Source organism: Chlorocebus sabaeus, chromosome 2 (assembly GCF_047675955.1).
Source record: "Chlorocebus sabaeus isolate Y175 chromosome 2, mChlSab1.0.hap1, whole genome shotgun sequence".
NCBI lineage: Eukaryota > Metazoa > Chordata > Mammalia > Primates > Cercopithecidae > Chlorocebus > Chlorocebus sabaeus.
Window position 1 is genome coordinate 99,340,683 of NC_132905.1, and position 13,893 is coordinate 99,354,575.

At 60.7% G+C, this 13,893-nt stretch overlaps 1 protein-coding gene across 1 annotated transcript in view; it reads left to right on the top strand.

Annotated features, from left to right (window-relative positions):
* Positions 1 to 13,893, top strand: part of COL18A1 (collagen type XVIII alpha 1 chain) — a 101,550-nt gene that overhangs the window by 82,442 nt on the left and 5,215 nt on the right. The window contains exons 20-31 of the mRNA XM_073004984.1: positions 687 to 713; positions 1,004 to 1,057; positions 1,492 to 1,566; positions 2,617 to 2,685; positions 3,166 to 3,208; positions 3,888 to 3,950; positions 8,584 to 8,627; positions 8,990 to 9,121; positions 9,760 to 9,913; positions 9,993 to 10,066; positions 10,555 to 10,683; positions 11,911 to 11,943. Of these exons, the coding sequence (XP_072861085.1) occupies positions 687 to 713; positions 1,004 to 1,057; positions 1,492 to 1,566; positions 2,617 to 2,685; positions 3,166 to 3,208; positions 3,888 to 3,950; positions 8,584 to 8,627; positions 8,990 to 9,121; positions 9,760 to 9,913; positions 9,993 to 10,066; positions 10,555 to 10,683; positions 11,911 to 11,943 (897 nt within the window). The remainder of the gene's footprint in view (positions 1 to 686; positions 714 to 1,003; positions 1,058 to 1,491; positions 1,567 to 2,616; positions 2,686 to 3,165; positions 3,209 to 3,887; positions 3,951 to 8,583; positions 8,628 to 8,989; positions 9,122 to 9,759; positions 9,914 to 9,992; positions 10,067 to 10,554; positions 10,684 to 11,910; positions 11,944 to 13,893) is intronic.

A 13,893-nucleotide genomic window follows, 5' to 3' on the forward strand; every position in this document is an offset into this window, starting at 1 on the left:
AACTCGCGCCTCCCTGGGGCCTGGCCTGTGGGGTGCAGGAGCCCAGGCTGTACCACCTCAGCCTCAGCAGGTTTCTTGCTGCCCCTCCAACCTCTTCCTGGGGGCCCTGATGCTGTGGGCAGCAGCCACAGGATCCTTCCTCTCTGCACCCGCAGGGTGCCTGCAGGACCCTGAGCATGGCAGGGCCCGGAGTCACTTCGTCAAGGGGCCTGTGCCTGGGTCCCCACCCCAGCAGGCAGCCGCCCAGACAAGCCCTGGGGGAGGGTCCTGGGGAGGAACCTGGATCTTTGGGGTGTGGAGCACTGGCTCTCCCACTTTCAGAGGAGCAGTGAGCCCTCCGGGGTCTTAGGGGTGTACCTCAGACACAGGATCCCCAGGCCCAGCGAGAGCTCCACTGTCCCACCCAGCTGTGCATCGGAGCCGGGGCCTGCGGCAACCAGGACACTGTGGCACACACCCTCCGCCCCTGCTTCAGGGCCCCGGGGTATACCCCATGCTTGCACCAACCTGGATGCAAACCCCAATCCTGAACCTCCCCTTGCCAGCAGCTCCCATCCTCCCCAGGGCTGCCTGCGCCTTGAGGACTGCCCAGTGCACCCAAGGAGGCCACAAGGGTCCTCAGGGAGGCTGCCGGGTGAGGCGTAAGCCGCCGTCTAACTGTGCCTTCTTGTTTTTTTTTTGCTCAGGGAGAGCCGGGCTTCCGAGGACCCCCGGTAAGTTGGCCTGTGGCTTTCTCTGCACCGAGCTTGGGCATGACTGCCCCCAAGGACACAGTCACCCGCTGCTGCTGAGTTCATGCTGTGCGGCCCAGGGCTCATCTCCCAAGTGCAGCTTTAAAGCACATGGGGCAGGTGTCGGTGTGAGGCTGCAGCGGGCTCCTCCAAGCTGACGGGTGGCCCAGGGCGATGGGCTCTGCATGGCCCCTCCGCTTCCCCAGGACCCCCCAACTCGTGGACAAGGGCTGGGGTCTGTTCCGCTAAGCCTGGCTCCCTTCGTCTCGCAGGGTCCGTACGGACGGCCGGGGCACAAGGGAGAGATTGGCTTCCCTGGACGGCCGGTGAGGACCTGGGGTCTCCAGTGGGGGCAGCAGATGGGGTCTGGCAGGTGGGGAGCAGCCCAGGCCCACGGGGGTGACATGCCCAGAGGGGAGTAGACGGCCACCGCACCCGCTGTCCTCACCCCAGAACTGGCCTGGGCACAGCTCTTGTTCTGGATGTGGCTGGCAATACACCAGGAGGGGCCGGTACCCAGGAGGAGGCCCTGGGGGCAGACAGGGCAGTGGGCCTGTGTGTGCTGGGGTCAGTCACCTCCTCCCAAAAGGGTTCTTGAGCAGGAAGGAGGGGTGAGAAGGGCTGGGGTAGCCTGAGGGCTGGGAACGTTTGAGGCTGAGTGTGGGCCAGGCCTGGTGTGGGGCTACCACAGCCACCTTGCGGGAACATGGCTGGTGATGACCAGAGCCCAGCAGTCCCCACCCCCTGTGCTCCGCCCCAGGGTCGCCCCGGGATGAACGGATTGAAAGGAGAGAAAGGGGAGCCGGGAGATGCCCACCTTGGATTTGGCATGAGGGTGAGTGTCCTTCAAGGGAGCCTGGGTGGCTGGGAGACCAGGACCTGGGAATGACCTGGCCACAGCCTGGGGTCCTACGGCTCCTCTCAGGAGCTACTTATAAGCAGCCCTGCCATGTGGCCACACTGCACTGGTCCTGCCATATCCATGCACACTCATACATGATGTGGCCACACTGCGCTGGTCCTGCCATACCTGTGCACACTCATATATGTCCACACACATGCACATGGGTGCCCACTCACACATGCATGCACACATATGCCCATACACTCATACATGTGTGCACACATACACATGCATTCATGCACACCCATATCCACACGTGCTCATACATGTACACATGCCCACACACTCCACATATGTGCACCTATACACATGTATTCGTGCATATGCGTGCCTGTCCACATGCACATACATACAAGTGTATACAGATGCTTATATACATGTGTACATATACACGTGTGTATCCATATACTCATACATGAATGTAAGCCCTCCCTGGCTCATTCCATGATTGGCACACACACTGCACACGTACACTCATGCACACATATACACACGCACACACACACCTATACACATATATGCACGCATGTGCACCCACACACACACACACAACAGGCCAGCATGGATTCTCGGCAGGGCGTCCATGGGCCTGGGCCATGCCCTCCATGCTGGGGGTTCTCCCGCTCAGCCCAAAGGCATCCACTCTGCTGCTTTTGAGCCAAGAGCTTTGTCTCCCCGGTGTCAGCAGGGTGGGGCATTTTCAGTCAGCTTTTACCTGAGACGCAGACCCGGTGGCCTCTTCACTCCTCCCGAGGGACGTCTGTGCACGACTCCAACGTGGGATGAGGTGGGGCCAGGGCCAGCTCCTGTCCTCAGGGAGCCGTGGCCCGAGTGACCCACTGCATTCTCGGTTCTGCCTGGTCAGAGGTCTGCCTGGTCAGGTTTCTGATATTTCTGATTTTTCTGAACTGTCCCTGCTCCCACCTGCTGCCTGACAGGCAGGCCATAAGCCTGACTAACAGCTCTCTGCCCTCCCCACAGGGAATGCCCGGCCCCCCAGGGCCTCCAGGACCCCCAGGCCCTCCAGGGACTCCTGTTTACGACAGCAATGTAAGTCCCCAGGGCGCCCACTGTCCTGCGGCTGCCCTTGGCTCTTACACGGAGCCCCACAGAGGGGCTGGGCCTTCTTCTGCGTCCGGGGATCCTTCCGGGATGGGCCCGTCTGGTGGGCGGTGGATTAGCAGCTGAGTTCCCGAGGAAGGCGAAGGCACGTGGAAGGGAGGGCTCTCTGGGTGTGGAGCTGCTTCCAGCTGAAACTCTGCTAAGAGCCTGAGCCCAGGGGTGCTAGGGGCACCCCCTTTTTCCCAGGCTTAGCAAGGTGAAGTGACCAATAAGGGCCAAGTGGCGTCACGCCGTGGCTCCTGCTCTCCGCACCCCCGTTCCCTCCCGTTCCCTCCCGTCTCTGACTAGAGGTGGCTGCCATGTGGCCTCATGCAGGGGCTGGTGCTTCTGGACTTGGGGACCCCTGAGTGGTGGCGGCCTTCATTTCAGAACATTACCCTCACAGCCACCTCTCCCCGTTCCTTGCAGGTGTTTGCTGAGTCCAGCCGCCCCGGGCCTCCAGGATTGCCAGGTGAGGGCCCCGGGCTCACAGCTGGGGATGCAGGCTCTGAAGGGATGCTCCAGGGCCCCACGTTCCTTTCCGCGCCAGCAGCAGTGAGACTCCCCCAGTGCCCTAAGGCCGGTGCCACATGCCCAGCCCATGCCCCAGTTCTGATGATCTTGGCCCTTCCTGGGGGCCCTCCCAGCACGGCTGTCCAGGACCTGACCTTGGGGTGGCCCCATTTGCTGTTCCCCATTTAGACTTTGCTTTTCTGCCCAAAGCAGAGTGGAAGCAGCCCCATCCCTACTGTTGGTCAGCACGTGGCCTGCAGATGTGGCCTGGCCTCCACGTGGCCCGCAGATGTGGCCTGGCCTCCACGTGGCCCGCAGATGTGGCCTGGCCTCCCTGTGGCCTGCAGATGTGGCCTGGCCTCCACGTGGCCTGCAGATGTGGCCTGGCCTCCACGTGCCCTGCAGCTGTGGCCTGGCCTCCACGTGGCCTGCAGATGTGGCCTGGCCTCCACGTGGCCTGCTGAGGGGGACCCGGGGTGCCCCTGCTCTCCAGGAGCTCCTACCCTGACTGTCCCCATGTTCGTCTGATGCCCCCTGTCCAGGACCCCAGGCACTGGGGCATTTCAGGCAGGAGGGGCACCACCCTGGAGGCCTCCCTGGCACACTCCGTGACGGGCACTGGGTCTCTCTTCCTCCAGGGAATCAGGGCCCTCCAGGACCCAAGGGCGCCAAAGGAGAAGTGGGCCCCCCCGGACCACCAGGTGAGCACCTCTGGGCCTCCCAGGTGGAGGAGCCGTGGCGTGGCCAGCACTGAAGCGTGCTCACACCCAGAGCCCCCCGGCGGCTCCCGGACCCTCACTGGGTGGTGACCACCTCACCCTGTGGGAGGAAGGAAGCCCCTTCTGGGTTGATGCGGCCATCAAAGGACCTGGATTTGGAGGCGGGGGCGGCTGCAGGGCACAGGCCCAGCAAGATACCTCCATCACCCCATCTCCTGAGGAGCAGGCGGCTGCCCTTCCACACTAGACCCCAGTGGGCACTGCGCAAAGACACAGCAGCCTCAGCGTGCCTGCGGTCCTGAGACACCCCCTCCTCTCCCCTCCCCTCCATGGGGCCGGCGGTCCTGAGACGCCCCTCCCCTCCACGGGGCCAGCGGTCCTGAGACACCCCTCCCCTCCCCTCCACAGGGCGGTCCTGAGATGCCCCCTCCCCTCCCTTCCACGGGGCCATCGGTCCTGAGACGCCCCTCCCCTCCCCTCCACAGGGCGGTCCTGAGATGCCCCCTCCCCTCCCCTCCACGGGGCCGGCGGTCCTGAGACGCCCCCTCCCCTCGCCTCCCCTCCACGGGGCCGGTGGTCCTGAGACGCCCCCTCCCCTACATGGGGCCGGGGGCTGGCCCTGGAGGACCTTCTGTTGAGAAACTCTCCAGCGCCTGGTGTGGGAAGGCGGCGTTGCCCAACAGGCTGTCCGGAGGGTGAGCCCAACACCCCTGCTCCTCCTGAGGGACGAGAATTGCCCCCTGAGCCCCAGCTCCATTGAGGGTGGTGGGGCTGCTTGGATGTCCTGCCAAGACCACCGGGAACAGCTGGATAAAATGTGAGAAAACCACTGTTTGAGGATGTCTGGGGGCTGGCAGAGCAGAAACCCAGAGAGCCAGGCCAGCGTCGGGCGCTTCTCGCCGCCAGGGTCCCCTCTCGCCGCCAGGGTCCCCTCTCGCCGCCAGGGTCCCCTCTCGCCGCCAGGGTCCCCTCTCGCCGCCAGGGTCCCCTCTCGCCACCAGGGTCCTCTGCTGAGGAGGCTGCAATACCTGCTGTAGCTGGGGCTGCACCTTGGGAAGGGACCAGGTGGGCAGAGGCTGAGTCAGGCCGGGACATCCTTAAGGCCTATGGAGGAAAAGGCAGGCAGAAAGCGAGCGGGAAGATGGAAGACACGCCTGTCCCATCTTTGGATCTCTCAGCGTCACACACGACGCCCAGGAAGGAGTGAGTGGGGCGTAGATGGCTGGCGCTGACCAGAAACCAGGAGGAGAGGCCGATGACACACCCGACCGGGAGGCCCAGCTCATGGGGTCATCGGACCCACCTTGAACTCCGAAGGTCACATTCAAAAGCCACGGGAAGCCTGGAGATGGCAGCAGAGAGCTGGGAAGCTCAGAGGTGTCCGGACGAACCCAGGGCTGAAGGCAGAACAGCTGGAGCTTGAGACCTGTCTATAGGTTTTGGTGAACATGGGGTTGCCTGTCCCTGGGAGCCAGAACAAGGGCTCCGAGGGCTCCAAAGGGAACAGTGTTTGCAGGCGGAATGGCCAAGGAAGGCTCAGAGTGTTCCCCTCATTCAAAGGATCAACAATAAGAGTGACGAGAGATGAATCAACAAAACGGGAGAAGCCAGAAGACCATAAATTGTTTCCAAAATATCTGAGAAAGGCCAGTGTAGACTCCGACAGTATTCCCGTAGCCTTCGGAACGAGGATGACATGCAGGCTGGCCACTCCAGACCCGAGCTGTGTCAGCGGTGGAGGGCACTTCAAGGGGGAAGATGAGGCCGAGGGAAAGGAGTGCAGAGATGGGGAGAGACAGCACCAGCAGGAACTGGCATCCCAGCGATAATGGGGTCAGAGGCTCCTGTGGGAACCAGCGTGGACTGCCCAGCACAGGGTCCCAGCGACAATGGGGTCAGAGGCTTCTGCAGGAACCGGTGTGGACTGCCCAGCACGGGATCCCAGCGACAGTGGGGTCAGAGGCTCCCGTGGGAACCAGCGTGGGCTACACGGCACAGGGTCCCAGCGACAGTGCAATTACAGGTTGCCGTGGTCTCCGCGCCCTGAGGAGTGGCGGTGGTCCTCACTCTGTTGGACAGTGAGGTTGGAGAGGAGGGCAGAGCTGACACCGGTGGAGAGGCAGAAGGGCAGGCAGGATGGCAGGCAGGATGGCACACACACAGGACGTTTAAAACACAGAGTGGATCCAAAAGAAGGCAAAACAGGAGAGAAAACGGAATGCAGAACAGGTGGGAGGAACAGAAACCAGGGAATAAAACAGTAGATTTAGGCCCCGATACATCTGCAGGTGCTGTAAGTGTGACTGGGGTAGATACATCCACTGAAGGACAGGCATTGTCAATGGGATACAGCAAAACCGTATGCTCCTTAACAAGAGACGGTCCCTGAACGTGAGGGCTGGAGAGGTCAAGGCACTCAGAGGCTGGTGTGGGTTTGGGTGTGTGTGGAGTGTGTATATGTGTGTGTGCTGGGTGTGTAGTGTGCAGGTGTGGGTGTGTGTGGAGTATGCATATGTGGGTGTGCTGAGTGTGTAGTGGTGTGTTGGGTGTGTAGTGTGGGGGTGTGGGTAGAGTGTGCATATGTGGGTGTGCTGAGTGTGTAGTGTGAGGGTGTGAGGGTGTGTGTGGACTGTGTGTATGTGGTTGTTGGGTGTGTAGTGTGGGCGTGTGTGGAATGTGCGTATATGGGTGTGTTAGTTGTGTGGTGTGGGGTGCGTGTGGAGTGTGGCTATGTGGGTGCTGGGTGTGTAGTGTGGGGGTGTGGTTTGGTGTGTGTGTGCACGTGCAAAGTATATCCTGGAGTAAGAAACGTGGTCAAAAATAAATGTTCGTTGAGACAACGGAGGAAGTCTACCAGAGAAATTCAGTAATTCTACATTTCTGTGCATCTAATGAGATAGCCCTCAAGATATGACAAGTAAAAAGTTGCCAAAGTGAAAAAGAAAAACACAAATCAATCATTGTAGGGGGACTTTCAGCCCAGGGAGATCTGAACAGCAGGTCTGACAGGTGTCACCTGCAACCGTCTCCAGGCTGCGTCCCCAGCACTGGGACCAGGGTCTGCCCCGGAGGGGCCCAGGCTAAGCTGAATGCAGGCCTGGCTTCCAGGAACTGTGATCTCACGAGTGCAGTAGAAGCAAGTGGGAAATGCCCACAGGGCAGTGCCCTTCCAGGCGGCTCATGGGTCAAGGAGAAGCAGGTGGAAGTGAGGAACCCGACGCTTAGATGCGTCCGGGGCATCCTTAGTCCTCACACTGCAGCCTCAGGGGCCTCCACAGCCGGTCACCTCCCTCTGCAGAAGGAGGAAGCATGGGTCCTGACAGCAGCCATGACCTCCAACCCCAGGCACTGCACCTGTGGGATGGGGGTGCCCTGGGGGTGTGGAGCCACCTGCTCAGAGGCTTCTGGGTTACAGGGCACGGCCTCCCAGAGTGAGGTTGTCTCCACCCCGGTCAGGGTTCCAGGGGAACAGTCACAGGAGAAGGTTTGCTCCAGGCCGTCTAAGGTCCCACCTGGAAGGAGAACAGGTTTTGTCATCTCCATTGACAAAATTACAGCTTTAAATAGTACCTGTTTCCACACATCAGCCTAAGATGCTAAAGAACAAACAGTTTATTGTTAAAGAACAACAAACATTTATTTGATGAAAATAGATGGGAAGAAATAGTAAAGATCAAAAATGAGTGAAGATAAATTAGGTATGGTTATGTATATAAAAATAGCAAGGATCAAGAAAGTCCAAAAATCCGAAGTTAATTCTTTGAAAAGGCTAATGACATTCCTAATCTCTGCCAAGGCTGATGGAAAGGAGAGAAGCAACAAGGAGCGATTTCAGCAAAGGGCTCCTCCGTGGTCTGGAAGGAGCCACCTGGAACTTCCACAGCTTCACCCTCGGAGTGGGTGTGGGGACCTCAAGTCAGGGCCAAGACAGCTGCCTGCCCACCCTGGGAGGGGCAGAGGAGAGACAGGAAGGACAGAACTCGGGAAGGAAGGACATTTCCCACATCAGCTGCCCAAGTGGATCTGCAGGTGGACCGTCAGGGTTCACCGAGGTCACCAGATGGAAGGGGAGTTTAGAAAAACCACCAACTAGTCCTAAACAATTAAAAATGAAGTTTTAAAAAGACACCATTGGCAGGACGCGGTGCCTCACGCCTGTAATCCCAGCACTTTGGGAGGCCGAGGTGGGCGGATCATGAAGTCAGGAGATCGAGACCATCCTGGCTAACACAGTGAAACCCCGTCTCCACTAAAAATACAAAAACTTAGCCGGGCGTGGTGGCGGGCACCTGTAGTCGCAGCTATTTGGGAGGCTGAGGCAGGAGAATGGCGTGAACCTGGGGGGCGGAGCTTGCAGTGAGCTGAGATCACCCCCCTGCACTCCAGCCTGGGCGACAGAGTGAGACTCTGTCAAAAAAAAAAAAACACCATTAACAAAAACATCAGAAAGTGTCAGTTAACTAAGAAGAACCTAATGAAATATGGGATCTCTACCGGGAAATACGGTAATGGCTAGAAGCACCTCAGGCAAACCCACCAGTGCTGGGGGCTGCAGGGGGAGCCCGGCGCCATCAGACGCCGCCTCAGCGAGACTCCACCTGTCTGTCTCTCGCAGGGCAGTTTCCATTCGACTTTCTTCAGTTGGAGGCTGAAATGAAGGTGGGTGACCTCCCTGGTGGGGTTGGGGGCCCCCAAGGTCCTGTACATCCCCCTGGGTGGCTGCTCCCAATTCCTTGTGCCATCCGGCCCAAGACCCCTTCCTGTTCAGCCCTGAGAGGAGCGCTGGCTCCAGAGGGTGTCGAGGGCGCCCCTCAGGACGTTCCTGTCCCCGGCTCAGTTTTTGGGGACTTGGCTGATACAGTGGGAGGTGGGGAGTCGAGCCCTATTCTCTGCAGCCAGCAGCTCCCAGGCCTGGGCTAGAAGCTTCTGACCGCCGTGCCCTGGCTCGGGAGGGATGGGAGGTCACCTGTGGCTTGTAGGGGTTCGGGGCTCCTGTGTCTAACAAGTGTTTCCATCCACAGGGGGAGAAGGGAGACCGAGGGGAAGCAGGACAGAAAGGCGAAAGGGGTGAGCCCGGGGGCGGCGGCTTTTTTGGCTCCAGCCTGCCAGGTCCCCCCGGCCCCCCAGGCCCACCTGGCTACCCTGGGATTCCAGTAAGTCCCAGCCTGTGCGGGCAGAGCGTATGTCCCAGGGGTCTGGGTGCAGGCGCGCTGAGGGCAGGTCCAGCCCGGCCACCGACGCCCACCAAGGCCGGAGCTGCCCCTGCAAGCTCAGCAGCCCCGACATGGCCCTGTCCCCGTGTGGGGACGCAGCAGGCCGCCCAGGTGTGGGTGCACTGGCCCCAGACACACCCCGTCCCCCTGCAGCGTTCCATGGCCTGCCTTCCTGCCAGGGCCAAGCGCGTCCACCTCTGCTCTGTCAGATCGGGGTTTAGGCCCATCAGTCCTGAAAGACTCCAGAGAGCCATGGGCCCCAGCTCCTGCCTGGGGGCCCACACTGTTGTCAGGTCCCTGGTCTCTGCTGGTCTCTCTGGTCAGAGCTGGTCTCTGCCCCGGGATCGCACCCCCAGGGAAGAAGGGGTGATGGTGTGGGGTTTTCTCAGGCTATGGTGTGGGCAGGAGGAGGGGACCAGTGATTCAGGTTGCGCTCATCAAGGGGGTCTTGGCAGCTGCAGCCCCAGCCCCACAAGCTTGCCCGCCCCCAGCCCAGTGCAGCCCCAGCCCCACAAGCTTGCCCGCCCCCAGCCCAGGGCACGAGGTAACCAGGAAGCGTCTCTTGTCGCCGTCCCTAGGGTCCCAAGGGAGAGAGCATCCGGGGCCAGCCTGGCCCACCTGGACCTCAGGGACCCCCTGGCATCGGCTACGAGGGGCGCCAGGGCCCTCCCGGCCCCCCAGGCCCCCCTGGCCCCCCAGGGCCCCCTTCATTTCCCGGCCCTCACAGGCAGAGTAAGTCAGTGGGGAGTGGACCCCGGGCAGAGGCCGCCTCGTGTGGCTTCCCGTTCCCACCTTGGTTTCTCTCCTGCAGCTATCAGCGTTCCCGGCCCTCCGGGCCCCCCTGGGCCCCCTGGGCCTCCTGGAACCATGAGCACCTCCTCAGGGGTGAGTATCTAGGCAGCCGGCTGGGCACCTGGGTCCCATGCCCTGGCTGGTTCTGCAGCCCCTGCCCCTCAGAGGCACCGTCCCACGGACCCCACAGGGAGATGCACAGGAGGCCGAGATGTGGTTTCCAGGGTGGAAGCAGGGCCAGGCCACGGGGGGATCCAGTGGGCCCAGGAGGACGACCACCAGCTGGGAAGTGTCTAGGGCCCATACACTGTCCACGGAGGCTGAGGGGCTGGAGGCGGGCAGGGGTCCCCACAGTGCTCATGGGGGCAGCCGCCTCAGTCCATGCCTGCCCAAAGCCCTGCGGCCCCTGCCCAGCACCCTGAAACGGGCATCCCTTCCTTCTGCCCCTGCCCAGCGCCCTGCAACGGGCATCCCTTCCTTCTGCCCCTGCCCAGCGCCCTGAAACGGGCATCTCTTCCTTCTGCCCCTGCCCCGTGCCCTCCCATCTCAAGCCCCACGCCCCTGCGTTTGGGTCCCAGCAGGTGAGGCTCTGGGCCACGCGCCAGGCCATGCTGGGCCAGGTGCACGAGGTTCCCGAGGGCTGGCTCATCTTTGTGGCCGAGCAGGAGGAGCTCTACGTCCGTGTGCGGAACGGGTTCCGGAAGGTCCAGGTGAGTGCTGTGCATGGCAGGTTCCTGACCTGTGGAAGGGCCCAAGCTGCCTCCTGGGGCTTAAGGAAGGCGAGAGGCCCAGGCCCCAGACGGGGATGGAGGCAGGTGGCAGCCAGCGCTTGTTAAACTTTCGAACTTCTGGCAAAGTTTAGTGAAATACTTTTGTGAGCAGTTTTGGGATTAGAGAAAAGTGAGCTCAAACTTCTGGAAGCGGATGAACACACAGTGTGTGAGGGGCTCCTGGCAGGTCACGTCACAGTGAATATTTACTAAGATAAACATCACCTCACACGCCCGTGAACAAGACAAGGTGTCTGACGGGACGAGGCGGGAGTGGGGCTCAGGCCCTCCAGGGCCACGTGATGTCCACAGCACGGCCCTGGCTGGGATGCAGGCTGTCCTGTGGCTCTGCACCCCACATTATAAACACTGAGGTGGGATGAAATGTGTCCTCGCCGCTTAGCATGGGCCTTGCTCACCAGCCTGGCTCCTCAGACACACCTGGGATGGCCCCTTCCAGGCCAGGCCAGCCCCTTTCCTACTTTCCCAAAATGGCCTGGACGGCAGGAGCAGCCACTCTGATCCAGGTGTGCGTGGCCATGCTTGCAGGGCCCCGGGGAAGGTTTGTTTGCCTTCATGTGGCAAAGGTGAGGACTGGTAGAAGCCCCGTGCTGCCAAAACGGCCTGTGACGTCCATGGGAGCCTCCACGGCAGACTGTGCGTTGACACAGCCCTGACTTCTGCAGCCCTCCCACCTTCCTTCTAGCACTCCCTCCATCTCGCCACCGGCCCCCACCCGGGCCTGGGCCAGCCCCTGCAGCCCCCCAGACTGTGAATCCCATTCCAGTCCCTTATCTGGGAAGGGAGAGGCTGCCAGTCTCATAGCAGACGCTGAGCTGGTGCCCACTGTGCCAGGTGTCCTCGTAGGCACTGAGATGCAGCCCCATCCTAACTTTCAGGGCCTTTGGTCCTGACAGGAGGAGGCAGAGGATGGCACCCTAGCAAACATGTGCTGGGGGGGCTGGGTGCTGGGCAGGGAGAGGCGGGTGCTGGGCAGGGAGGGCACCCTGGTACAGGCTTGGAGGGCCGGGTGCTGGGCAGGGAAGGCACCCTTCTGTGGTCTGGAAGGGCCAGGTGCTGGGGAGGGAGAGGCGGGTGCTGGGCAGGGAGGGCACCCTGGCTCAGGCCCAGCCGCAGGTCCTGGATGACCCTTCTGCTTTCTTCCAGCTGGAGCCCCGGACGCCACTTCCACGAGGGACGGTAAGGAGCGTTTCTCTGTTGAGACTGGCGGGTGGTCAGGACACGGAGGGTATGTGCTGTCTCTTGTTTGGGGAACAACACGTGGTCCTTTGGAGTCCTGGAGCTGAGCATGTGGTTCACCATCGGCCCCTGCTGCAGAAAACGGGTGCAGGACACCCCAGTACCTCCGTCTCAGTGCAGGACACCCCACTAACTCCGTCTCAGCCGCTGGCCTCACGAAGGAGCCACTCTCATCCCTCAACTTTCCGAACTGTGTCTGCCACTCATTGCCCTCCTCAGGGTCAAAATCCTTGGGGCCAAAATCCACATCTTGTATCTTTGCCTTCCCTCTCCCAAAGTGCCAGACACAAGAATGGATGTCTCTAGGGTGGTGGCTGACTGGGTGGGTGAATCAATGGAGAGGTGGATGGATGGATGGGTGGATGGACAGGTGGGTGAGTGGATAGGCAGGTAGATGGGGAGGTGGATGGATGGGTAGATGGTGGACAGGTGAGTGAGTGGATAGATGGGTGGATGGATGGTGAACAGGTAGATGAGTGGATGAATGGGTGGATGGATGGTGGACAGGTGGGTGAGTGGATAAGTGGGTGGGTAGATGGTGGACAGGTGGGTGAGTGGATAGGTGGGTGGATGGATGGTGGACAGATGGGTGAGTGGATAGGTGGGTGGATGGATGGTGGACAGGTGAGTGGATGGGTGGGTGGGTAGATGGTGTACAGGTGGGTGAGTGGATGGGTAGGTAGATGGGGAGGTGGATGGATGGGTGCATGAGGACAGGTGGGTGAGTGGATGGGTGGATGGATGGTGGACAGGTGAGTGAGTGGATGGGTGGGTGGGTAGATGGTGAACAGGTGGGTGAGTGGATGAGTGGGTGGGTAGATGGTGAACAGGTGGGTGAGTGGATAAGTGGGTGGGTAGATGGTGGACAGGTGGGTGAGTGGATGGGTGGGTGGGTAGATGGTGGACAGGTGGGTGAGTGGATGGGTGGATAAGATGGTGGACAGGTGAGTGAGTGGATGGGTGGGTGGGTAGATGGTGGACAGGTGGGTGAGTGGATGGGTAGGTAGATGGGGAGGTGGATGGATGGGTGCATGATGGACAGGTGGGTGAGTGGATGGGTGGTGCACAGGTGGGTGAGTGGATGGGTGGGTAGATGGTGCACAGGTGGGTGAGTGGATAAGTGGGTGGATGGATGGTGGACAGATGGGTGAGTGGATAGGTGGGTGGATGGATGGTGGACAGGTGGGTGAGTGGATGGGTGGATGGATGGTGGACAGATGGGTGAGTGGATGGGTGGATGGATGGTGGACAGATGGGTGAGTGGATGGGTGGATGGATGGTGGACAGATGGGTGAGTGGATGGGTGGGTGAGTGGATGGTGGACAGGTGGGTGAGTGGATGGATGGTGGACAGGTGGGTGGGTGGATGGATGGTGGACAGATGGGTGAGTGGAGGGGTGGATGGATGGTGGACAGATGGGTGAGTGGACAGGTGGGTGGGTGGATGGATGGTGGACAGGTGGGTGAGTGGATGGATGGTGGACAGGTGGGTGGGTGGATGGATGGTGGACAGATGGGTGAGTGGAGGGGTGGATGGATGGTGGACAGATGGGTGAGTGGACAGGTGGGTGGGTGGATGGATGGTGGACAGGTGGGTGAGTGGATGGATGGTGGACAGGTGGGTGAGTGGATGGGTGGGTGGATGGATGGTGCAAAGCTGGGTGAATATTTTCGTTTTCCTAAGTGTTTCGTCCAGCTGCTGTTGGCCCCTCCTTGAGTACAGGTCATGACTCCTTAATTGGCTCAGGAGTGAAGCCTGATGTGGAGCATTGTCGGGCTCTGCAGCAGCCGGTCTCCTCACAGGGTTCAGCCCAGTCTGCTCTCACTCATTTGCCAATTCATTCATTCATTCAGTCAGCCAGTCAATAGTCACGGCCCCTGCTGTGTGCGG